Here is a 26,709-nt window from a genome sequence, read left to right on the forward strand (position 1 = left end):
TGACCAGGCTCGGTTGAGAAGTGCGGTTGGAGTGTGAGAGGGTCGCGGCCGAGGCTGACTGATGGTCTGACAGATGAAATAGCGAAAATACAGAAAGAGAAGACGGGCGTCCTCCTCCCTCAGAAAACCATGTTCCCTAAAGGCAAAGTGTCCGCTGTACCGTCGGATGGCCAAGCACGGGAAAAGTAAGTTTTAAAACCTATGTCTTACCTAATGCAAATTGTTTCCCCCCTCGGGTGTGTGGTTTGTTGGACAGCTGAATTAAAGGAGCGAATTTCCTCATTCGAGGATGGAATTGAATGAACCGCCTTGTCTGCTCGCCATTCCTTCCTTACCCTGCCTTCGGCTTTATATTATTCCTGGGCCTCATTACTGAACGTAAATTGGTGTTTGTTTTTGCAATTCAGCGTCTAACTATCTTTGTATTTTTTACGGAAAACGTTAAATGAGCGTAAAAAAATTGTACTGTCCAATTTGGTTTTACGTCGTTTCTGTTGCATTAATTGATACACTTTTGCTTCCACCAGTGCTTCGGTTGCTAACGTTACTTTGTTTCAGTTCGCGGCTACGAGGGCAGTCTCCAACACTCAATCTCTTTTATTTATAATAACGCGTTTTCTTGATTAGTGTTTCCGATTTGAAGTGTTTGAAAAGCCATTGTCAGAAAGGCCTTTTGGATTCGGCGGTCCATGCAAACTACTGAAATGAATGTCTGTCGATCATGTACCCCAAAGTGCAAGAAATATTAGTTGATTAGAGACACTCATTAGTCCTAATAGAGTCAAAGTAGGTTAGTTTAGAGTTGGCTAAACTGTGTGGTTGTAACACTTTTTGTTGTTGTATTGTTCAAACTGTTTTTAAAAAATGTGTTCACAGGTTAGCTTTATACGTCTATGAATATTTGTTACACATAGGAGCACAGAAGTCCGCACAGACCTTTTTATCAGAGGTGAGTATCGTACTACCAAACACGGTAGCATACTAATAAACACATTTCCATATGAAGCCATTATATAAAAAAATAAGTAGGCCTTATTGTTCATGTACTTAAAAATAAATAAATAATTCTCTACTTTCCAGATAAGATGGGAAAAGAACATCACACTTGGGGAACCCCCTGGGTTCCTACACTCTTGGTGGTGGTAAGTGTTACTTATGTCACTGTTAACAATGCACCAAGTTCTACCGTGTACAGTATTCTATTGCTTTATGACTTGTGTGTCTTGTCCACAGTGTATTTTGGGACCTGTATTGTGCCGCACCAGAGAGAAGAGAGACATGTGACCACTCCAGTGAAGCGAAAGCCTTCCATGATTATGTGAGTTCTGCTCCTCATGAGACTTGCTGCTGCACATGTTGCTGGGGTTCTGCTGAAGAGCCTGGGGCAGTATTTATAAAGGGTCTCAGAGTAGGAGTGTTGATCTAGGATCAGGTCCCCTCCTGTACATATAATTGTTTTGAAGATGATCTAAAAGTGGAAACTGATCTTAGATCAGCACTCCTACTCCGAGACCCTCTATAAATACGGACCCTGGTTTCATTTGCACCTACTACATTTTCAAATGTAGAATGAGATTGCACCCAGATGGGCCTCAGCCCAGCTTACGCAATTTTTTGTTGTTGTTGTTGATGTAGACCTATCTTCCTTGTTCCACCTCATACAGTTTTGATGCCATGTGTAGTGGCAATGGAGAGATGTTCTTCTTACTGTTTGTTTCTACTCTTAATTTAAATGGACCCCCCCTGTAATTTTCACAAACTTTGTCACATCCCCCCCACACATTCCTTTGCTGCCACTATTGCTCATCTTAAAGTATCTAAAAATATATATGTTTTGGTGTGAAAATGTAAGTAGGGATCTTGGATCAACCTCATAATGTGGATATTAATTGGGACATGTGCCATGACATTTTGTTTCAATATTTTATTTATTTAATAAAAAATTAAGTACCTTGAGCTTTTAAGAGTATTACACAAAAAAATCATAATAGAACCATAACACATTTTTGTGGGTGGGGGGGGCAGTTACTCCGGTGATTGGGGAAAAATTCCCCTTTTCTAAAAACATTTAATTGAATAACTAAAGTGTAAACTGTAGCCACCTATTTCCCTTTGCTTTTTTTTGTGTCAGCAACTAGACATTGTTTTTAGGGGGGCTAGTTACCTCATGTTACCTTACACTTCTGCTTATAGACGTTTCCAATAATAAATGCTTACTTTTCTTTAACATTGCGAAGTGTGTACTAATGAACACGATCCAGCTTTCCCTTTGTTGTGGCCAGTCACTGTTGCACAATATTCAAGAGCAGAGCTGGGTTCAGATTCTCAACTATCTTGAGGATGGCAGGGGCCAAGAGTTGTTATTTTAAACTTTAGATGAACCCATCTCCATCTTGAGCTACATTGGGCTTTTTTTCCTGAGCTAACAGGATAGTAGTACTCCATTGGAACTGTCATTTACAGAGCCTGTTACTTTTTAAAGATTCTTCTGTTCAAATAGATTATTTTTCCAAAAATGGATGCACAGTGCTTGTGGCCTATCACTGAACTCTGCTCTTCCATATTGACAATTTGCATACGGTCTTTACATGTTCAGAACACAGCATTTGGGGAAATGGCTTCAGTCTTCCTTCATTCCTATCTCGTACTACTGCTGGTCAGGTCAGTCTGCCCCAGGACAGGCAGTCAGAAACCCCATTGGAAGCATCCAAATAACCATGGCTACATCCCAACTATCTCCCATTCCTCCCAAAGTGTGCACTTGTTCACTTCCCTTTACTGATTTGAAAAGAAATTACTGGTATAAGAAATTTGGCAGGAAGTGAACTATTACTAGCCCGTGCTTTTACCAAGCCGGGGCTGGAGACATCTACATCAGTCCGCTAATATAGGACTAGTGAAGGCCCAGTGCGCTACTTTCGTGTGAACGTTTAAACTAAATGTATACTGAAGAAACATATAAACACAACAGGCAACAATTTACAAATATTTTACGGAGTTACAGTTCATATAAGGAATAAGTCAATTGACATTAATTAGGCACTAATCTATGGATTTAACATTACTGAGCAAGAGCATAGCCATGGTTCAGCCTGGGAGGGCATAGGCCCACCCACTAGGGAGCCAGGCCCAGCCAATCAGAATGAGTTTTCCCCACAGAAGGGCTTTATTGTAGACAGAAATACTCCTCAGCACCCCGTCAGACGATTCTGCAGGTGAAGTAGCCGGATGTGGAGGTCCAGGGCTGACATTGTTACACGTGGTCTGCGGTTGTGAGGCCGGTTGGACATGCTGCCGAATTCTCTAAAATGACATTGAAGGCGTCTTATGCTAGAGATTCATATTCAATTATCTGTCAACATCTCTGGTGGACATTCCAGCAGTCAGCATGCCAATTCCACGCTCCCTCAGTTTGAGACATCTGTGATATTGAAGTGTGACAACTGCACATTTAAGTGTCCTTTTATTGTCCCCAGTATAAGGTGCACCTGCGTAATGATCATGCTATTTAATCAGTTTCTTGATATGCCACACCTGTCAGTTGGATGGATTATCTTGGCAAAGGAGAAATGCTCACGAACAGGGATGTAATGACTTGTATTTAGAAAGTGCTGTAATTCCATTTTAGTGGACCAAAAGTATTAGGACATTCTCTTGACTTTCTAATAAACATAAGTATTTGGTCTCATATTTATAGCACGCCATGACTGTTTGGTTTCAGATTCTTTTTGTGCCCAATAGAAACTAATGGTAAATGTTTTTCTAAACATTTCTACATTAATGTGGATGCTAGCATGATTATGGATAATGAGTGAGACACACAAATATCATACCCCCCAGACATGCTAACCTAATATATTAATACCAAAAGTGCTGTAATTTCTAAACAGTTCACCCGATATGGATGAAAATACCCTCAAATTAAAGATGACAACCTCCTAGTCATTGTATCATTTCAATTCCAAAGTGCTGGAGTACAGAGCCAAACCAAATGTGTCACTGTCCCAATACTTCTGCAGCTCACTGTATATCACATCTTCAGTAAAATAAAACCTACCAATACAGCACTGTGTACATTTGAGGGTAACTGGTATCTGTATTACAGTTTTACTAAGTATTCATACCACTGACTGACTTATGAGCTGTTTTGACTGCAACTTAGCATATCTCCGAAGGTCATTTTGATTTTGTCTACACGGTCAAACCTCGTTAGATCACCTGTTAAATGGTTATATCTGGTCAAACTGATACAGGGCCCTATCCACCCTCTGTTTTTATAGATTATTTGTAATTGTCTACAGAGAAACCTAGATTCAAATAAATGTCCTGTTCATCAAACGGGGATCCCATTTGGAGATGGGATCTCTGTGAATCGATGTTGGTTCTTTCTGTGTTCCTCTTTGGCCAATACATGTATGTGAGGCCAGTGCTCTCTGTGTTTGCGTGGGCCCAGGCTTTCTCTTTCTCTGTTTGCATACAGTAGGCCTAGGGTTTGTCTTTCGTTCTCTATCTTTCTCCCTCCATGGCTCGTAGTCCCAGCGCTGTCTTTGTCTCTGTGGGCTTTGGGTGGGGGGAGGTGGCTGGCTGGGCTGCTAGCAGGAAAGCAGTGATGCATCGTGGCTCGTAAAGCGCAGGGCCCTTCCTCCCTGGCGTATTCACGCCTGGTCGGATGGATGCTCCCCCGGGGCTCCGTCGCCATGGTGTCAGCAGCTGATTGATGGCTGTCAGGGAGCTGAGGGACAGACTAGAAAAGGGGAGTGGCCACTGTGGCATATGCCTGGCAACCAAGGGAGGAGCAGAGAGAATATGTGAAAGGGGGGGATGGGGAGTGGTAGAGAGCTTGAGTTCTCTTCTCTGGGTCCTACTGCCAGACCTTTCACCATCAGGGACAAGGAGGAGACTGCTATGAAAACAACAAAGCAATTTTTATGGAGTTGGTGGATGGTTGAAGATCGACTAGCTTAGGCCCAGGCTTCCTTATAGCTTGGTTCAGGTGGATGAAGTGAGATGGTAAAGCAGTCCAGGGGCCGTATGTATCAAGTGTCTTAGAGATATTACTGTCCGTGAAGTTTTATTCATTGTGACGTAAAAGACAACTGGCACTCCAAGACGCTTGCGCATAAGGCCCAGGTTAGGTCATGGACAGTTAGTTTAGTGTGGTCTCTCTGGCCCGTCCCCTTTTCTCCGAGCTGTGCTGCATCCCCCTTGTCCCTTTCTGTCTACCTTCTCAGAGCTACCTTAGTCAACCACTTTCCTATTTTATTTGTCCTCGCTCCCCCACTTTCTCTGTCCGTCTTTGTACAGAGACAACAGCTGCTGTGACCTACAACACACACAAAACCAGGGGGGTGGGTCTAGTCTGTCAAAAAGAAGCCCCCCCCCCCCCAGGGGAGGTTTAGAGATGGGCCCCCGCACCACCCCACTCAGCTGCCCCCCAGGCTGCGGAGTCTTGACATCTGCCCCCTCCTGTACCAAAGCATCTGGGAGTCTTGGCCCTCCTCTCCCGCAGCAGAACAGTGGGTTCATCCCAAATGGCACCCTATTCCCTTTTAGAGTGCACTACTTTTCACAAGGGCCCAGAGGGTATATGTTGCCATTTGGTGGGGGACGCAGAGCTACAGTTGAATATGCACCGCAGTGGGCTCTAGTACCAGAAGATAAGGATCAGAAGGAACATTCCTCGAGACTTTCCATGCACACTAGTGCATTTGAGAGCTTGCAGTTCATGTGTTAAAGTACAAGAGCAATGTAGACTTGTTTTAGAACATAAATATGATTGTTACCATTTTGAAGTAACAGATCATTCTTAGGTGTAACACTAACATCCCCATAGTCCATGAAGTGTCAACGCTCTAATATCCCTCCACAGCTACCTGACCTCCATTTCATGTATAGCAGTGCTTATTATTTGACCATGCTGGTCATTTATGAACATTTGAACATCTTGGCCATGTTCTGTTTATAATCTCCACCCGGCACAGCCAGAAGAGGACTTGGCACCCCTCATAGCCTGGTTCCTCTCGGTTTCTTCCTAGGGTTTTGGCCTTTCTAGGGAGTTTTTCCTAGCCACCATTGCTTGCTGTTTGGGGTTTTAGGCTGGGTTTCTGTACAGCACTTTGAGATATTAGCTGATCTAAGAAGGGCTATATAAATACATTTGATTTGATGATCACACTGTTCTATGACAACCATACTAGTCTCCCAGAGACATTTATCTATAGACCTATTCTCTGTCCACGTTCGAAGGTACGAGATCCAAGTTAAACATATGCAGAAATGAATAGGGCCTGTTTTATTTTTTTTAAACATTTTAATTTAAAAAAATGAATCAATGGAGTAAATTCAACATCCTGATTCTCGAGCTGCAACACACAGACATGTACGGAGTTTGTCAACGGACATTAATACATAATTAATCGCCGCGTCTGCCCCTCCTGTTTGTTGTGATGCTGAGTTTGCAGACTGCCAGCTGTACGTAAACACAAGGACCAATCCCTTTTTGACTCCGTGTGTTGTGGGAAGGTAAACACTAATTGTTTCAAGCTAACGTTAGCGAACATAAGCTGGACATTCAGTGGGCTCTAAAGTGCTAAATCTGCTAGCTACCAGGCAAATCTGTCTAGGAAATGATTTCCTGAACATTTTGAAGGTCTCCAGAAGATTGGATCTAACCCACTGTTTCCTATCATAGCTTTTTCGTTTTGATTATGGGTAACATATTCATTTGATGATCTGCTTCAAACATTTCTTTCCATATCAGAGTATTTTTTTTATTTTTATCGTGGCTAAGACCTTTGTACATTTTGTACCTAAACAAATAACTTGTTTAATAAAATAAAACCACTCCAAGAATAAAGGCCCTTTTGTGTGTTCTAAATAGATCTTGTTAGTGACTTTGACCATATGTGTAAATGGAATACTTTCAAGAAAGTATTCGAACCTTTTTATAGACTTCATTTGGTACAATTCTGTAGTTGCGATCAGACTAACAGACAGCCCATGTGCGTGAGCATGGGAGAGGGGGGGGACCCCAATTCGGCGCATACCATGCGCGTGAGTTGAAGTGCCAATTTTCCGCGCGTGTCTGGTACTCAAAAGTTGGACAGGGTTGGCAGGTCTGCCTCCTGTAGGCTCAAGGCAGGGTTGTACTCATTAGGGTACTCTGTTGCAAAACCTTTTGCAACCAAACCCAGCATTACCCATTACCTTTTAGGTTAGTCTCTCCATTCTGTTTTTAGTCAATTTTCTTCCGTTTGGTTCCCAGTGAATAGCTTACGACCCAGTGATCCTACAAAGCAGGATCATGTTAGCCAGTTAACTTAGATAAACAAATACATTGTTTCTGGGTCATTTAACAAATCTACATTTCAATATAGTCCCATTTTTAACAATATCTTCTTAGAAATGTGAAGTTATTTCTGAACATTCAAGCAAGTCGACTGGTTGTCATTGATCTTACTTTGTGACATCCCCCACCCCCAGGTGTCATAGGGTTGAAGGATGCCTCCTGAATGTAGTTAACTCTGTCAGTGTTCCAGGTGCAGCTGGGCTGGATGGGTCCTTCTGGCCTCACTTCTCCCCCTACTGTGGTATTTCACAGTGGACCTGCAGGACCCGGCTCAGATATAATTAGGAAGGGGTGCAGTCAGTCGATATACCAGGGACTGTGAGTGTGTTCGGTTATATCCACTAATGTTATCTGTGGAGGTTGAGCACTTAAGAGTGCAGAGAGGTGAGAGGGCGATGGGAAGGTGTGTGTGTGTGCCTGGATGTGACTTCATTTTCTCAAGATGTGCGTTTTTGGTGGCGGTACTTTATATCCTGTTACCCTACTTGTGACTACTCCATGCTCTCACAAACCACCTGTCACAACTAGCCTTTGATACCAGATGCTAATACAAGTGTGCAATGTAGGCATTAGCCTCTGCTGAAATCCTCCTACAAAAAAAAGTCAATTACAAGTGTGCGACCAAGGCAAATGGCACATTAGTGAATTATGGCTGTGGTTGGGACAGGAAATGGCCTAGCAGTGAGACCTTGCTGTATATGAGCACTTTGGAATGAATCCCACAGATTCTTATCAAATCTACTGGGTACTTGCTGGATCAGCACGTTTGGCTGTGCAGTTAGATTCCACCCCGGTCAAACTTGAGAGGCTTGTTCTGTCTGTGGTGTGTGTGTGATACTTATAAGGGCCCGTTTCATGGACACAGATTAAGCCTAGTCTTGGACTAAGAAATCATGTTTACCATTCTGTCTATGCAAATTGTTTTAAAGGTTTGACTCCTGGCATTTTGCATAATAACACACGTTGACCGGTTTTCTAAACTTTAAAAAGCTCATAGAGCCAACCAGTCAATGATCAACTTGAACGATCAATATATCAGACTATGGTTGCAACGCTAGTGGTAATTTACCAAAGTAACCATCAATCTATGGTAATTTAGGTGATTTATACTTGAATAGCTTTTAAGAAATAAAATATTTTATTTGTGTCCATATTGTCTGAGTTTCTAGTGGATAAACCATATGGGTCGAGAAAATTTGCTTAATTAATGAAAAAAGCATCTGAGAAACAATGACAATTTCAATTAACTCTGCAACACTTCCAACTATTGACTTTTTCAAAACTGCCACCAGTTTGGCGCAAAAACATTTGCAACAAAGACCTTGACAGTTTATTTTCCTATCTGAAAAAAAATAAAGGATATTTCATGCTGAAACTCTGGTATTAAACACCAATAGTGACTATCAAATATCCTTATCTCAGTTCTAACCCCCCTAACTCTGTGTTGTCTTCTCTTTACAGAGTGCGGCTGCAGCCCCCAGTCCAGTGATGGGGGGGATGCCCCCTGGAGAGGGGATGCACAGTGGACCCATGCCCCCCGGATTCTTCCAGGTCAGTCTCCTCCTACTCTCTCTCACACACCTCCATCTACACTCTATGGCAGTGGTTTTAGGGCTGGGTGATATATCTACGTTTTTGTGCATCAAGTGTGTTGTTTTTGGGGGGTGTACCCTTTTTTTTTTTTTTTTTTTTTTTTTTTTGAGGGTTTGTCCAATTGTTCTCGTTGTCTTTTTAGTCTTGTCTCCTTCGCTCCTTCTGTGCTGTGTGCAGTGACTGTAGGCTGTGTGCACCTTCTCATTTACACACACACACACACACACACACACACACACACACACACACACCAAGCCCCTACCCCTGCAATTCACCGTGAAGACGAGAGATCACTTTGTACTCTGACAAATGGTTTCAACTTGCTATTTGGTCCAACAGAATAGGTCATATGGACACTGGAACACGGTGAGACATTATTTCACTGTAATAAAGGTTAGCCTTTCTAATGATACCCTTTCTATGTCTCAACTCCTCAAATTGTGCGCTGACTACTAAAACGGACTTTCGATGAACATTGAAACTGAGCATTCATTTTCCAGAATATCGTAACATGTAATGCTAGCAGCATTTTAAACAGACTGTTATACTAGCTGTCTAGTCTGTTTTTATAAATGTGCCATTAAGCATAAAATACAATTACCTTGATTTCGGAAAGTATTCGGACCCCTTCCCTTTTTCCACATTTTGTTACGTCTAAAATGGATGAAATAAAAAATCATCAACAATATACACAATAACCCACAATGACAGTGAAAACAGTTTTTTTTAGAATGCAAATGTATAAAAAGCAGAAATACCTTGTTTACATAAGTATTCAGAACCTTTGCTATGAGACTCGAAATTGAGCTCTGGTGCATCTCTTTCCATTGATCATCCTTGATGTTTCTACAACTTGATTGCAGTCTACCTGTGGTAAATTCAATTGATTTGGAAAGGCACACACCTGTCTATATAAGGTCCTACAGTTGACAGTGCATGTCAGAGCAAAAACCAAGCCATGAGGTCGAATGAATTATCTGTAGAGCTCCGAGACAGGACTGTCTCGAGGCACAGATGTGGGGAAGGGTACCAAAAAATGTCTGCAGCATTGAAGGTCCCCAAGAACACAGTAGCCTCCATCATTCTTAAATGGAATAAGTTTGGAACCCCCAAGACTCTTCCTAGAACTGAGCAATCGGGGAGAAGGGCCTTGGTCAGGGAGGCGACCAAGAACCTGAAGGTCACTGACAGAGCTCCAGAGTTCCTCTGTGGAGATGGGAGAACTTTCCAGAAGGACAAACATCTCTGCGGCAGTCTACCAATCAGGCCTTTATGGTAGTGGCTAGACTGAAGCCACTCCTCAGTAAAAGGCAGATGACAGCCTGCTTGGAGTTTGCTTAAAGGCACCTAAAGGACTGACCATGATAAACAAGATTCTGTGGTCTGATGAAACCAAGATAGAACTCTTTGGCCTGAATGCCAAGCGTCACATCTGGAGACCCTGGCACTATCCCTATGGGTGTGGCAGCATCATGCTGTGGGGATGTATTTCAACGGTAGGGACTGGTAGGCTAGTCAGGATCGAGGTAAAGTTGAACGGCGTAAAGTACACAGATCCTTGATTAAAAACCTGCTCTAGAGCGCTCAGAACTTCATACTAGGGCGAAGGTTCACCTTCCAACAGGACAATGACCCTAAGCACACATTCAAGACAATGCAGCAGTGGCTTCGGGACAAGTCTCGATGTCCTTGAGTGGCCCAGCCAGAGCCCGGGCTTGAACCCGATCGAACATCTCTGGAGAGACCTGAAAATAGCTACGCAGCGACGCTCCACATCCAACCTAACAGCTTGAGAGGATCTGCGGAGAAGAATGGAAGAAACTCTCCAAATACAGGTGTGCCAAGCATATAGCGTCATACCCAAGAAGACTCAAGGCTAATTGCTGCCTAAGGTTTACTTAGTACTGAGTAAAAGTTGTGAATACTTATGTAAATGTGATTTCTGTTTTCTATTTTTACTAACATTTCTAACCTGTTTTTGCTTTGTCATTATGGGGGTATTGTGTGTGTGTGTGTGGATAAGGGGGGAAAATGTTATACATTTTTAGAATGGAATACGGCTTTAACCTAACAAAATGTGGAAACAGTCAAGGGCTTTGAATACTTTCCCGAAAGCACTGTATATAGTTAATTGACTACTTGTTATCATTCTGAGAAATAAGTTAGGCCACTTGATTTCGACATAAGTGGACAGGCTAGCATTATGTGCAAACAGTTGGAGACAGAAGGGCAGTGGTGGAAAAAGTACTTGAGTAAAAGTAAAAATACCTTAATAGAAAATTACTGAGTCACCCAGTAAAATACTACTTGCGTAACAGTATCTGTGAAATAAACTTAAGTATCAAAAGTATACATTTCTAAATGCTTATATTAAGCAAACCAAATGGCACAATGTTAATGTTTTTTTAAATTCTCTTTACGAATAGCCAGGGGTACACTCCAACACTCAGACAATTTACAATCTAAGCATTTGTGTTTTAGTGACTCTGCCGCCAGATCAGAGGCAGTAGGGATGACCAGGGATCTTAAGTGTGTGTGTGAATGGAAAAATGTTCTGTCATACTAAGCATTCTAAATGTAGCGAGTACTTTTGGGTGTCTGGATAAATATATGAAGTAAAAAGTACCTTTTTCTTTAAGAATGTAGTGATTTAAGTTGTCAAAATGACTTTTTTACATAAGTACTTTACACCACTGCAGAAGGGTGTGTTTATAATAATTCAACAATTCTACCTTGCTAGCTAGCAAATAGATTTCTAGTTGGCTAAATTTAAACTATAAAGATTAGCTGGCTGAAACAGAAAATGGCCTTCTCCAAACTGTTGCCACACATTTAGAAGCACAGAATCATCTATATTGTATGCTGTAGCTTTAACATTTCCCTTCACTGGAACTGAGGGGCCTAGCCTGAAACATGAAAACAGCCCCATACCATTTTTCCTCCTCCACCAAACTTTACAGTTGGCACTATGCATTGGGGCAGGTGGCGTTCTCCTGGCATTTGTCTAACCCAGATTCATCCATCGGACTGACAGATGGTGACACGTGATTCAGCACTCCAGAGAACACGTTTCCACTGCTCCAATTGCAGCGAGCTTTGCACCACTCCAGCCGACGCTTGATATTGTGCATGGTGTGGCTGCTCGGCCATGGAAACCCATTTTCATTAAGCTCCCGACAAACTTATTGTGCAGACGTTGCTTCCAGAGGAAGTTTGGAACTGTAGTGAGTGTTGCAACAGAGGACAGATGATTTTTATACGCTTCAGCACTCGGCGATCCCGTTCTCTGAGCTTGTGTGGCCTACCACTTCGTGGCTGAGCCGTTGTTGCTCCTATGTTTCCACTTCACAACAGCTCTTGCAGTTAATAGGGGCAGTTCTAGCAGGGCAGAAATTTGATTAACTGACTTTGGAAAGGTGGCATCCTATGACTGTGCCATGCAAGTCACTGAGTTCTTCAGTAAGGACATTCTACCGCCAATGTTGGTATATGGTGATAGCATAGCTGTGTGCTCGATTTTTATACACTTGACGGAAATGGGTGTGGCTGAAATAGCCAAATTCACTAATTTGAAAGGGTGTCCACATACAATATATACACAAGTATGTGCCCAGCAAAAAAGAAATGTCCTCTCACTGTCAACTTCATTTATTTTCAGCAAACATAACATGTGTAAATACTTGTATGACATTAAGATTCAACAACCTGATACATAAACTGAACAAGTTCCACAGACATGTGACTAACAAATTGAATGTGTCCCTGAACAAAGGTGGGGTCAAAGTCAAAAGTATGTCAGTATCTGGTGTGGCCACCAGCTGCATTAAGTACTACAGTGCATCTCCTCCTCGTGGACTGCACCAGACTTGCCAGTTCTTGCTGTGAGATTTTACCCAACCCACTCTTCCACCAAGGCACCTGCAAGTTCCCAGACATTTCTGGAGGGAATGACCCTAGCCCTCACCCTCCAAACCAACAGGTCCCAGACGTGTTCAATGGGATTGAGATCTGGGCTCCTCGCTGGCCATGGCAGAGCACTGACATTCCTGTCTTGCAGGAAATCACACACAGAATGAGCAGTATGGCTGATGGAGGGTCATGTCAGGATGAGCCTGTAGGAAGGGTACCACATGAGGGAGGAAGATGTCTTCCCTGTAACGCACAGTGTTGAGATTGCCTGCAATGACAAGCTCAGTCCGATAATGCTGTGACACCTTCCCAGACCATGACGGACCCTCCACCTCAATCGATCCTGCTCCAGAATACAGGCCTCGGTGTCACGCTCATTCCTTCGACGATAAATGCGAATCCGACCATCACCTCTGGTGAGACAAAACCTTGACTCGTCAGTGAAGAGCACTTTTTGCCAGTCCTGTCTTGTCCAACGACGGTGGGTTTGTGCCCATAGGAAATGTGAACGTTGATGCCGGTGATGTCTGGTGAGGACCTGCCTTACAACAGGCCTACAAGCCCTCAGTCCAGCCTCTCTCAGCCTATTGCGGACAGTCTAAGCACTGATGGAGTGATTGTGCGTTCCTGGTGTAACTCGGGCAGTTGTTGCCGTCCTGTACCTGTCCCGCAGGTGTGATGATCGGATGTACCGATCCTGTGCAGCTGTTACGTGGTCTGCCACTGCGAGGACGATCAGCTGTCCGTCCTGTCTCCCTGTAGCGCTGTCTTAGGCATCTCACAGTACGGACATTGTAATTTATTTCCCTGGCCCCATCTGCAGTCCTCGTGCCTCCTTGCAGCATTCCTAAGGCACGTTCACGCAGATGAGCAGGGACCCTGGGCATCTTTCTTTTGGTGTTTTTCAGAGTCCACTGCTCTATGGGCTGAATCCTAACTTGGGCTCCGCCAGCATGAAAAACTGACTTCAATTACTGCTGAACTCCTTTGCCGTCAATATAGGGTTGATTTTACTGTATGTCTGATTCTCAAGTAAAGAATTTAGCCTGTATGTGCATGCATGGAACACACTATTGCGCAACTGCTCCTCACATTGGCATATGCTCTGTCTCTCACCTGTTCTACCGCCCTGCTGATGTGCATTCCACATTCGTACCTGTGAACTTGGCTGAGCTTATCAGGATGTGTTAAAGCTCTGCGTGTGTCGATGATGCTGCTTCTGCTCTGCTGTGGTCCGTAGGCTCTCGTCTCTGCTCTGAGCCTGTCTTCATCCCAAATGGCACCCTACAAAGTGCCCTACTTTTGACCAAGCCCTATGGGCCCTGGTGAAAAGTAGTGCACATACTCTATAGGGTGCCATTTGGGACGTGTCCCGTGTAGTGCTGTTGTCTGACTACCCACTCCAGTGTACTGTAGTGAAATGTGGAGGCGCGGTTGGGCCTAGCCCTTACTCGAGACATTTTAAAAGGTGCTGCACCACCTGCCGTAGATCAATATCTCATGAGAATGAACGCTTGGCAGCCGTGGAGGATTTGACTTCAACATTCCATGCAGTATTATTCTGTAGCACAAGTCAAAGCATCCACTTCTGTTTCTTTAAAGGCCCATTGCAGTAAAATGGGATTTTCCTGCGTCTTCTATATATTATTTCCACACTGAGGTAATACTGTGAACATTATGATAATAAGAAATGGCTGCATTGGACCTTTAAGTATATACTTGCAGGTATGTTGTGTATGGGAATTTAGTCATGTTTATTGAGAAGCAATTCTTTGTAGCATGGTGTGGTGAGCGCCAAAGCACACACACCAGCATTTCCCCCATTTTCGCTCACCACTACTAAAACATTGCCGCCACTCCCCAAAAATATATATACTGTGCATTCGGAATGTATTCAGACCCCCTTTTTTCAACATTTTGTTACTTTATAACCTTATTCTAAAATGGATTAAATAAAAATGTCCTCAATCTACACACAGTACTCCATAATGACAAAACAAAAACAGGTTTGTATATATTTTTAAAAAGTAAACTGCTACCTTATTTACATAGGTATTCTCAGACTCTTTGATATGAGACTTGAAATTGAGCTCCAGTCCATCCTGTTTCCATTGATCATCTTTGATGTTTCTACAAGTTGATTGGAGTCCACCTGTGGTACATTTAAATTGATTGGACATGATTTGGAAAGGCATACCTGTCTAGAAGGTCCCACAGTGGATGGCAGAACAAAACCAAGCCATGAGGTCAAAGGAATTGTCTGTAGAGCTTCAAGACACAGATCTGGGGAAGGGTACCAACACATTTCTGCAGCATTGAAGATCCCCAAGAACACAGTGGCCTCCATTCTTAAATGGAAGAAGTTTGGAACCACACTCTTCCTAGAGCTGTCCTCCCGGTCAAATGCGCAGTGAGGGAGAAGGGCCTTGGTCAGGGAGGTGACCAAGAACCTGATGGTCACTAACAAAGCGCTGAAGCTCCTCTGGAGATGGGAGAACCTTCCAGACGGACAACCATCTCTGCAGCACTCCACCAATCAGGCCTTTATGGTAGACTGGCCAGACGGAAGCCACTCTTCAATAAAAGGCACATGACAGCCCGCTTGGAGTTTGCCAAAAGGCACCTAAAGGACTCTGACCATGAGAAACAAGATTGAACTCTTTGGCCTGAATGCCAAGCGGCACATCTGGAAGAAACCTGGCACCATCCTTACGGTGAAGCATAGTGGTGGTAGCATCATGCTGTGGGGATGTTTTTCAGGGACTGGGAGACTAGTAAGGATCAAGGTGAAGATGAATGGCGCAAAGTACAGAGGCATCCTTGATGATAACCTGCTCAGGACCTCAGACTGGGTCCAACATTTACCTTCCAACTGGACACCAACCCTAAGCACACAGCAAAGAAAATGCAAAAGTGGTTTCGGGACAAGTCTCAATGTCCTTGAGTGGCCCAGCTGTAGCCCGACCTGAACCCGAGAACTGAAAATAGCTGTGCAGCAATGCTCCCCATCCAACCTGACAGCTTGAGGATCTGCAGAGAACAATGGGAGAAATTCCCCAAATACAGGTGTGCCAAGGTTGTAGCATCATACCCAAGAAGACACAAGGCTGTAATCACTGCCAAAGTGGCTTCAACAACGTACTGAGTAAAGGGTCCGAAATACTTATGTACAGTTAGTCGAAGTTTACATACTTAGGTTGGAGTCATTAACTCGTTTTTCAACCACTAGAAATTTCTTGTTAACAAACTATAGTTTTGGCAAGTCGGGTAGGACATCAACTATGTGCATGACAAGTAATTTTTTTCCAACAATTGTTTAGACTATCACAATTCCAATGGAATTCCAATGATTGTCTATCACAATTCCAATGATTGTGCCTTTAAACAGCTTGGAAAATTCCAGAAAATGTCATGGTTTAGAAGCTTCTGATAGGCTAATTGACATCATTTGAGTCAATTGGAGGTGTACCTGTGGATGCATTTCAAGGCCTACCTTAACTCAGTGCCTCTTTGCATGACATCATGGGGAAATCAAAATAAATCAGCCAAGACTTTCAAATATTGTAGACCTCCAAGTCTGGTTCATCCTTGGGAGCAACTTCCAAAAGCTTGAAGGTATCATGTTCATCTGTACAAAGAATATTACGCAAGTATAAACACCATGGGACCACGCAGCCGCACCAAAGTATGTTCAAATCAATCCCAGAACAACAGCAAAGGACCTTGAAGATGCTGGAGGACATAGGTACATAGGTATATCTATATAGGACTCGTTTCACTGTGGATATCAACAACCTTTTTAAGGCCGTTCAGCAAGGAAGCCACTGCTCCAACTGCCATAAGCCAGACTATGGTTTGCAACTGCACATGGGGACAAAGATTGTCTCCATGTGACTAGTGCACTTCACAAAATAGATGAAAGGGAAAATTGTGTATATATTGAAGCAACATCAAGACATCAGTCAGGAAGTTAAAGCTTGGTTGCAAATGGGTCTACCAAATGTACAATGACCCCAAGCATACTTCCAAAGTTGTGGCAAAATGGCTTAAGGACAACAAAGTCAAGCTATTGGAGTGGCCATCACAAAGCCCTGACCTCAATCCTAGATAAAATGTGGGCAGAACTGGAAAAGCGTGCGCGAGCAAGGAGGCCTACAAACTTGACTTACACCAGCTCTGTCAGGAGGAATGGGCCAACATTGCATTAAAGGCATTGCTACCAAATACTAATTAGTGCATGTAAACTTCTGACCCACTGGGAATGTGATGAAAGAAATAAAAGCTGAAATCCCTCATTTTGACATTTCACATTCTTAAAATAAAGTGGTGATCCTAACTGACCTAAGACAGGGAATTTTTACCCTGACCTCAACTGTAAATGTAATTTCTGTTTTTATATATATATTACTGCTCAAAAAAAATAAAGGGAACACTTAAACAACACAATGTAACTCCAAGTCAGTCACACTTCTGAGAAATCAAACTGTCCACTTAGTAAGCAACACTGATTGACAATAAATTTCACATGCTGTTGTGCAAATGGAATAGACAAAAGGTGGAAATTATAGGCAACTAGCAAGACACCCCCAATAAAGGAATGGTTCTGCAGGTGGTGACCACAGACCACTTCTCAGTTCCTATGCTTCCTGGCTGATGTTTTGGTCACTTTTAAATGCTGGCGGTGCTTTCACTCTAGTGGTAGCATGAGACGGAGTCTACAACCCACACAAGTGGCTCAGGTAGTGCAGTTCATCCAGGATGACACATCAATGCGAGCTGTGGCAAAAAGGTTTGCTGTGTCTGTCAGCGTAGTGTCCAGAGCATGGAGGCGCTACCAGGAGACAGGCCAGTACATCAGGAGACGTGGAGGAAGCCGTAGGAGGGCAACAACCCAGCAGCAGGACCGCTACCTCCGCCTTTGTGCAAGGAGGTGCACTGCCAGAGCCCTGCAAAATGACCTCCAGCAGGCCACCGGACATTTGTTTTTCCAATGACCTGAATCTTGACAGTGGTGACACTCTTGACCAAAGTCAGCTTTACCACAGGAGTCAGGTTCAACCCTAGTTGAATGAAACTGCCCGTGAAGCAGAGTATCTCGGTGAGAGAGGCCCAAAACTCTCAAAGTCCCCACTCACTCCGAATACGGGGCTCTGCAAAGACACTTGGGTGTCAACATGCTCGTCCGCCAAAACCGCAGCTTCAGCGACAGTTCACTTTTCGTTAATGTACGTGGCTATACGATCAGTGATTGTGTCCTTTAAATTGCTCTAGCATAATCAGATCACACAGCCCTTGGAAAGTCATAACTGCAGAGGCGGAACACCAGCGATTAAACTGAAGACCGACGTCGCGCAAACGCAACCTGAGTGTTTATCCCTTTTTTTAAAGTTCTAAATCGTTAGTGGTAAGCCTCAGGAACCAATTCGTAAATCTAACAGCCATTTTAACCTTAACATAACTTACACTGTCAGCTACACTAAGAGCTGAAAATACTTCCTGCGCTTTACCAGTCCACACACTGCAACATTTAAAGTACGGTCAGAATCAGGCCAACTCCTAGCGTCAGCAACACGCTCCAACGAAAAGAATGTCTCAGGGTCCTTCTCATTAAATTTAGGTAACAACCGTAAGTTCCCAACCATGTCAAATGTGTCCGGGGCACGACCAAAAGAGGAGCGACCCCTAGGTAAATCTGGGTCACCTTCCCAGAGCAAACTCCCTTGAGAGCTTTATATTCCCTAACCAGCTCTAGTCGCAGCTTGATTTTAGCACGCTTCAAATCTTGTTTAAATGCCAATTCTTTTTCATACTTTACACTATCATGCTCTAGCTGTAACAGAAGCAGTTATTTCTGCTGTTCAAAAAAGAAGACACGGCCTAACGGATGGCGTGGCTATTGTAATGTTACCGGGAGATGGCGTGTCCTCAGCAGAGGCTGCCCCAGTGGTACCTTCAAGACTAACACTCCATCAGATTGGCCTTCAATATTAACCTAATAAAATTTGACATTTCTCACTAATTTCAACCTTCTCGTTCAGCAATCTTCAACAGCTGTTCTTTAGTACATAATTCTAACAGTTCTTCTGACGGAAAGCGAATGAACTTGTCTACGTAAGACACCATAGTCACAAGAAAATATCACTCTTCGCCTCTGCTGAGCACACCAGACCGGACCACAACCAGAGAAATAACAATCACACTGGGCACCACAGAATAGAGATGATATGGAGCTTCCCCATAATCTACAGTAACTCAACCCTAGTCTTCGTGCGGTTTGCGGTGGGTAATTACGCATTGTAGCCCGCTGATAAGGAAATAAACCAACCAGTACGCTGGCAGATTTCCCCCAAGCCACGGATGTGCCCCCGAGACAACTGCGCCGTCCAGACGCCACACAAAAAAAAATAAAAAATAACCATGCCCAACGTATTCCAAAGTGAAACACATCGCTAAGTCTAACAGGGGAAAAGGAAAGGCAATAGCTCCCGGAAGCAAGTTTCCCTACTCTACCCAAATCTCCCACTGAGGTACACAGCCGATTTTGTACTCACCTCAGACCGATGTCCCAACAGCGAGTAGAGCAAGAGTCTCCAGCCTCGGTCCTGGAAACTAACCGATATACTTTCTCCAACGTAGCACACAACCAACTATCCACCACAGTGGCAAGTTTACCAAACAAAGGCAAACACTGGGCCTACCAAACATTTACAACTCAAAAGCTGTAACAAAAGTTAAAGCACCTAGAGTTCTCAACATTAACTCCACGTTTTCTTCCGAACACAATACCTTCAAGATCCCAGATGAGAACCCACTTGTCGCGAACCGGCTCGAAGTTCGTAACAGAGGGAGACAACGTGGAGATAAGGAATAACAAAATATATTTATTAACTGAAGTAAACTAAATACAATTAACAATGGTGTGTGTAATCAGTAGTGTGAGTGGTTGCACACACATGTGATAATGAGAGATGCTGAAAGTGCCAAAGCGAACAAACAAAACAGCAACAAACCAACATCTATAAGTGTGTCTGCATGGAGAGTCTCCTCAATAATGGGGAAGAGGTCTATTTATTCAAGGACACACCCAGGCCCAGGTGTGTCCCATGTCGCTGACGACCCTCCCGGCTCTGCCCACCGGCATCCTGTTAAGGAAAACAAGAGCAAAGAGAGAATTGGGCATACAGTGTCGTCACAAACTTATGTGACTTGTTAAGTAAATTTATTTACTCCTGAACTTATTTAGGCTTGCCATAATAACAAAGGGGTTGAATAATTATTGACTCAAGACAGTTCAGCTTTTTCATTATTAATTGGTCGAAATTTGGACACAATTCCACTTTGACGTTGTGTGTAGGCCAGTCACCCCAAAAATCTAAATTGTATCCATTTTCAATTCAGTCTAACACAACACAATGTGGAAAAGAGGTGTGAATAATTTCAAATTAATACTTTTACTAGCATGCTAGCTGTTCCTGTATACTTCCAGTCATTGCGCTAATGCTAGTTAGCTATTGCGCAAACGCTAATTAGAAACTTTCTTCAAACGGTATGCAGAGACATAAAAATGGTATCCATGAGTTCATCTGACTCTGGGTCAGTAGAAATGGGGCTTATGTTTGTAGCAAACAGAGCGAGCAGTGGCACGAATGAGAGCCACGAGCGCACAGCCACCGCTTTCTCCTCAGCTCCCTGTAGCGCAGTGGCGCGCATCAGTTATTCAGATGGTGTCAACATGTCCATGCATTTCGGAGTAGAATGTCTTTTTAAAGTCACCAGAGGTGACCTCAGTTGTTCTGTAAATCCCCGCTGCTGAAAACGCCCTAGGGGAAACGCTGTAGGCACACACACACTCTTTATCAGTCATTCGAATATGCAAGTGGTGTTAATTAGACAACCCAGTCATTAGCTCCATAGTGACAGTGTTTGGGGCAGCTGCTGTAAAGCAGGGCTTAATTGATTCGGTGGTAATTGGCAGATAGGGTAAATTGCCAGTGATCACAAGCTGGCTGCTGTTCTGGCTAGCACACATCCTCTCTGCCTCTCTCTACCCCCCCCCCCCCCCCCCCCTTCTCTCTTGCACCGTCTCTTTTTTTCACTCTCTTACTGCGCCTGGAAGGAGAGAATGATCAACGGATACACCCAACCCTCTTTCCTAAGCATAGCTTTTTGCATTTGCCCACCACCGTCTTGCCCTCTCCTCCGCTCAGTAACCCTCCGTTCTCTGCTTCTTTCTCCCTCCCACTTTTTCTCTGTGACGCCACAGGGTCCACCTGGTCCCCAAGGCTCTCCTCATCCCCAGCCTCCTCCCCCTAACACTATGATGGGACCCCACAGCCAGGTACCGATGCTCTCTCAGGATGTCCCAAACGATATAGTACACTACATTTAACCAGGGCCCAGGTCAAACGTAGTGCACTATCTAGGAAATGGGGTGTAATTTGGGACACAACTGCTCTCTGTTGGCACTCCTGTTTCTTTATATGCTTTCATATTGGGAAGACTACGGTCATTTCACCCCACCCATGCCCACTTGATGTATGTCTGTACCCTCTGTCATTTGGCTTGATGCTTTTGGCGGCAGTGCATAATCGCACTCGTTTTAAAATGTGTTATCGGAAACTACCATTAAGCCTCATTTATACCCTATGCAATTAGCTACGCAAAATGGCCGTTCTGCGTACTCTCATAGCATATTTGTAACACGATACAGCTACGCAGGATCGCCATTTTGTGTAGCTAGTTCTTGTGTTGTGTATTTGCTTAGGGTATAAACTAGGCTATGTTCTATTAAAAGTGAAATGTATTACTCCGTCTGGAAAATCAGTGAGTGGGGGGGGAAATGCATGGCTGTTCAGTGTAATTGTTTTTGTGAAGGAAACGCTGATAAATGTATTGCGGTTTAGTCTTTCATGAACCTACGCGTCGCTGGAGGCCCGCGAGGTCCCCCTATCCGGATGGGCAACCAGGTAAACAAACTACTGCACCCATAATTCTCCACCAGTACTACCATCAGTTTAACATAAGAGCCTTACTTCAGTATGAGTTGCTGTTTGATAACATGTCTTGTCGTCGTTTTTATTTGACGTGTGTTCACCCCTCCCTCTTCTTCCTTGTAGCCTCCTGGCGGTGGCCCTGGCCCCCATCCCATGCTCCAAAACATGGACCACACACGACCACAAGGCCATCCTAACTTGGGACCGATGCAGAGAATGAGTGGCCCTCGAGGCATGGGCCCTATGGGGCCAGGACCCCAGGTAGACCACACTACTGATATGCCCCAATTCTATTATTTTTGTCAGACTAGTACTGTTACACACACCCATCTATGAGCAGCTAGTATTTCTCAGCAGTTTGCGTGTAGTCTGTCAGACTAGCCCATTTTGTTTTTGAAACTGCCCGTGCAACATCACCCTTCCAGTCGGTCTCCTTGGATTCCAAGTTGTTGATTACGCTTCAGACACCCTCCCCACGAACCATGTCTTTCCAACCCCCCCCTTCTCTGGTTTTGGTTATGGTAGTCTGACCCTTGGTTGTCATTGCAGAACTTTGGTGGTGGGATGCGGCCACCACACAACTCTATGGGCCCCGGGATGCCAGGAGTGAACATGTGAGCCTCCTCTCCATCTTAATACATTATACATCACCAGTGTGTGTTGATATCTAACGGGTTTCTCTCGCTGTATTGCAGGGGCCCAGGTGCTGGACGGCCATGGCCCAATCCGAACAATGGCAACTCTGTGAGTCCAATTTCCACTTTAGACACACACACACACACACCATGATGTTATCGGCTCAGATTGCACCGGTCTGTCTGTCCTCTCTCAGTAAGAGCTCTGGAGGCCCAATGCATTACCAAGTTACCCAGTTCTGGATGTAATTGTAGTATTATGTATCCCAGGCTTCGTCCTAAATTACGCCATATTCCCTTTCTGGCGTACTACTTTCGACCAGGGGCCTTTTTGACTCTGTTCAAAAGTAGTGCACTACGTGGAGAATAAGGACACTTGGGACACACCCCATAGATACTGACGATGATGCTAAAACGATGAATGGTGATGTTTTGAGAGGTGAGTACATAAATCCCATTCCCTGTTCCTGGGCGGTAATGTTTCTGTTGTGATTTATTCAGATGCCTTACTCATCACCTTCTCCTGGAGCGTATGGGGTAAGCACTCTCTCGGATGAGCTCTCACACACAAACGCACACACTGGCCATTACGGCAGTGTTTATATTTCACCCATTTGAAGCCACTATTGTAGTATTGTCTTTCAAGGTTCTTAATTGATTGTATTGGTGTAGGTAGAATCTGACCTGATACAGATGCATTGCCGGTATTGTGATTTCCTGTTGAATTGTAATAATTCTTTGTTCTCCTGCCGCTCTAAAGGGAGGTTCTGGTGGAGGGGGACCCCCTGGAACCCCCGTTATGCCCAGCCCTGCTGGTAGGTACACCAAGTCTTCACGGAGGAAGCCTGTCTCAACCTTAGTCTTCAATGACTGTTTGCCATCTTTGTCTGTTCTCATTTACCTAACGTACACTAGTCTATTGATCATCATAATCTAGAGTGATTTGTGTATGACCCACTTTTCAGATTCTAACAACTCTGGGGACAATCTCTACACTATGATCAACACTGGACCTGGCAACCGATCAAATGTGAGTCTCCTTCTCGCCCCAGCCCTCTCCTCACATCTGTTGCAGTCACGTAGTTTCATGTTTCTTCATCGCCAGATGTTTCTTCCAGTCATATCTTTACGGGTTTTCTCGTCCTCCATAATGAAACTGTGCTGCATCCCAAGTGGCACCCTATTCTCTACATGGTGCCCTACTTTTGACCAGAGCCTTAGGGGGGCCCTGGTAAGAAGTAGTGCATTATGTAGGGAATATGGTGCCATTTGGGATGCACACTGTTTCTCCCTGGCCCAGTCTCGTTTGATAGTACCCATGTCAACAGGACAAGCACCACTAAGGCAGTGCTTATGTCTCCTATGCTGCAGTTCCCTATGGGCCCCGGCTCTGACGGACCCCTAGGCGCCATGGCGGGCATGGAGCCACACCACATGAATGGATCGCTAGGTAACACTCTACTCCGCCACTGTTACAACACAACAACACCGGAGCTGCAAGTCTCGATTTGGTTTAGGGAATAACAGTATTGACTAGTGTATGACTGGCTGGGAATAGTTGCAGACTCAGTCATTCTGAACATATGGTACGGTACCAAATGGCACCCTATTCCTTATGTAGTGCACTGCTGACCATGGCCCAAAGGGTTCTGGTGAAAAGGGGTGCACTATATAGTGAATAGGGTGTCCTATGGGACGAACACCGTGTAATAGACAAACCAGTGATGTGAAGCAAGGAGGCGGATTCTCAGCAGAGGTGCCAGGCTTTCGCTTAATCTGGCCAAAGATGCAAGGAACGCTTCAACCGGGGGCACCTTTTACATTACGAGTTCAAGTTAGAATGGAAGGTTTTCATTTTGGACTGTGAATTGTTTTCTCTCTTTCTTAGGCTCTGGCGACATGGACGGACTCAACAAGGTGAATATTATAACACGGCCATATATCTAGATTCCTATCAAATCATTTTGACTTCCTTCGTAAAACGTAAGCAATGCATTTGTTTGCATCTACTACTACTTGTTTAGCCTGGTCCCAGATCTGTTTATGCTCTTGCCAACTCCATTGCTGTCAATGTCAAGAGTGGGCATGATGGCACAACAGACTGGCACTGAGGCTACTGCTAGTTGCCCAATTTACTTACTCTCTTTCCTGCCCTATCGTAGAACTCCCCAAACAATCTAAGTGGCATTAGCAACCCTCCTGGAACCCCGAGGGACGGCGACGAGTTGGGCGGAAACTTCCTGCACTCCTTTCAGAGTGAGAATGTAAGTTCCCTACCCCACCATGCATCTCTATGGACCGTTTTCATTAGGGCATGCAATAGAAAACGTTTTAAAAATGAGTTGTCCCCCTACTTTTTGTCTGTCCAATTTTGTTCCGTTTGATGCCTAATGAACACGACCAAGCTGAGGCCACTTGCCAGTAATAAAAGCTTTGAAGAAGCCTATATGTACTGTAGGGCTTAGAGGGCAGTATTGACTCCAGTGGCGGTACCTTGACAGTCAGGCAAAGCCACAGTGACCGCATCATTGACTAGAGTGGCGGTGTAGTGTGGGGGCACTGGGCGGTTGCCAAGTAACAGTTTTGGCTAGAGTGAGGAAGTGCACTTCATATCTACGGTTGCGGTATGTGCTCTACTGTTTGTTTGTCAGGCCATTCTAATAGGCTTTCCTGATTTTTAACTCTTTCCCGTCTGTACCCCTCAGCAGTACTCCCCTACCATGACGATGAGTGTGTGACATCCCCCTCCATCTGCCATCACTGAGGATCTGCGCTCTTAACAGGACATGGCCAAAACACATCAGCACAGAACTAGGGACAGGGGGCCATTTTGGTTCCACACAATTCCAGAATGCTGATATACACATTGTCAAAATGGCTGGTGACTTCTGCTCCTCCTCGTTCCAAATGAAGGACAGTTCTTCTATAATCACCACCCCAAGTGTGACGAAACCAGCGACGGAAACTACTGCATACGTGCTTTAATTATTGCTTTGTAGTGCAAGATGTGCAGAACACGTGTCAGTTTTTGCCACCTAAAACACTGAAGTGTGCATTGTGAACTAGGAGAAATTTATCTTTTTGTTTTCATATTTCAGGTCCCGCGTTCAGCCACAGGTAGTATGTCACAAAACTAGTCTGAAAACATGGAGTCTGAATCTGCCTGTTACTCTGACCACTCCATTGAATGACTGTCCCGATGTACTAGCTCGCACTATTTAGCCACACTTTCAAAGGGAAGTGGCGTGATCGAATTGGGCCTCAGTAAGAATAGGGTCTGTAACAGTTTGGAAGTGCTCAGTGAGGTTTTTAAAATGTCGGATCGGATGCGACGCGTCGATAGGGAATGTGTTTTGTGGGTTCTGTTTTTGTCGAAGAGAGCGATCTTATTCTGCACTGGTTTTATGTTGCTTTTTATTTAAACAGTCGGACTGCTGTTCTTGTTCTGTCAAGGGGAAAGCTAACTTGGGCTAAACCATGGGTGTGGATGCAATGGGGGGGGGGGTGCATGACTAAGATCTTTGTACATCATACTACCTAGTGCTGCTCCAGTCCACATGTGGTGTGTTTAACCTCTTCCCTGCCTGTGCTTAACACTCTGTGCCCTTTTTTTCTCGCCATCGTTGTAGCAGTCAGTGTTTTCCTACTGTTCCATCACGGTGATGATGAAAGTTAAACCCATTGTAACCTGAGATGCAGATTGGCAGTTTTTTTTTTCTTAAGGTATTTTATTTTTTAAATATTTTGATACAAATTTGACTACGTATATTGGCCCAGTTATTTCAAGATTAGTTAAAGCTTTGTAAACCAATTCTAGTATCATAAACTTAGCGGCAGTCTTGTAAATGTGAACTTTTATTTCATTTTCTGTGAATATTAAGCATTATACACCTGTTGCTGGTATATATATATTTTTTTCAAATTTGGGGAAAGTGCTGTTAATATAATTTTACAATAACTTAACTTCTTGTCCATTTTCTTTTTTCCTGTTTGCCACTTTTCAAAGCAAGTAGGGTGATTTGGACACTATTTAATTACCTTGACACTCTCTCACTCACATGTTTTACTATCCTTGTCTGAACACATTAATTTCAATTCTAAATCCTATTTTCCCTTACACTAACCTTGACCCCTAACCTAAAATAACTGTTTTATTATCTGTGTGGGGATTTCTGGTACCCACGAGGATAGTAATACAAGCAGCCACACACAAAACGCCCTGACTCACTCC

The 26,709-nt window shown here is 44.0% G+C and overlaps 1 protein-coding gene across 2 annotated transcripts; it reads left to right on the top strand.

Annotated features, from left to right (window-relative positions):
• LOC129811036 (single-stranded DNA-binding protein 3-like) lies at window positions 1-26,441 on the top strand. 2 transcript variants are annotated; one of them, XM_055862145.1, is made up of 17 exons: window positions 1-185; window positions 877-949; window positions 1,081-1,142; window positions 1,234-1,318; window positions 8,810-8,899; window positions 21,114-21,188; window positions 21,754-21,816; window positions 21,967-22,104; window positions 22,393-22,457; window positions 22,539-22,587; window positions 22,980-23,015; window positions 23,239-23,293; window positions 23,444-23,508; window positions 23,850-23,928; window positions 24,367-24,395; window positions 24,641-24,742; window positions 25,187-26,441. In XM_055862145.1, exons 1-17 carry the CDS (start codon window positions 130-132, stop codon window positions 25,214-25,216), a joined length of 1,152 nt encoding a protein of 383 aa, XP_055718120.1. In that variant the 5' UTR covers window positions 1-129; the 3' UTR covers window positions 25,217-26,441. The 2 variants fall into 2 exon arrangements, with proteins under 2 accessions (XP_055718120.1, XP_055718119.1); XM_055862144.1 differs by having other exon boundaries at window positions 4-185; window positions 25,184-26,441.
• The last annotated feature ends 268 nt before the right edge of the window (window positions 26,442-26,709 follow it).

Source organism: Salvelinus fontinalis, chromosome 14 (genome assembly GCF_029448725.1).
Source record: "Salvelinus fontinalis isolate EN_2023a chromosome 14, ASM2944872v1, whole genome shotgun sequence".
In the NCBI taxonomy this organism is placed as follows: Eukaryota; Metazoa; Chordata; class Actinopteri; order Salmoniformes; family Salmonidae; genus Salvelinus; species Salvelinus fontinalis.

Coding starts and splice junctions, on each gene's coding strand:
- LOC129811036 (XM_055862144.1), top strand. CDS start 130: ATGTTCCCTAAAGGCAAAGTGTCCGCTGTACCGTCGGATGGCCAAGCA. Junction 1,319..8,809: donor CGAAAGCCTTCCATGATTAT/GTGAGTTCTGCT, acceptor TTCTCTTTACAG/AGTGCGGCTGCAGCCCCCAG. Junction 22,588..22,979: donor ATCCGAACAATGGCAACTCT/GTGAGTCCAATT, acceptor TGATTTATTCAG/ATGCCTTACTCATCACCTTC.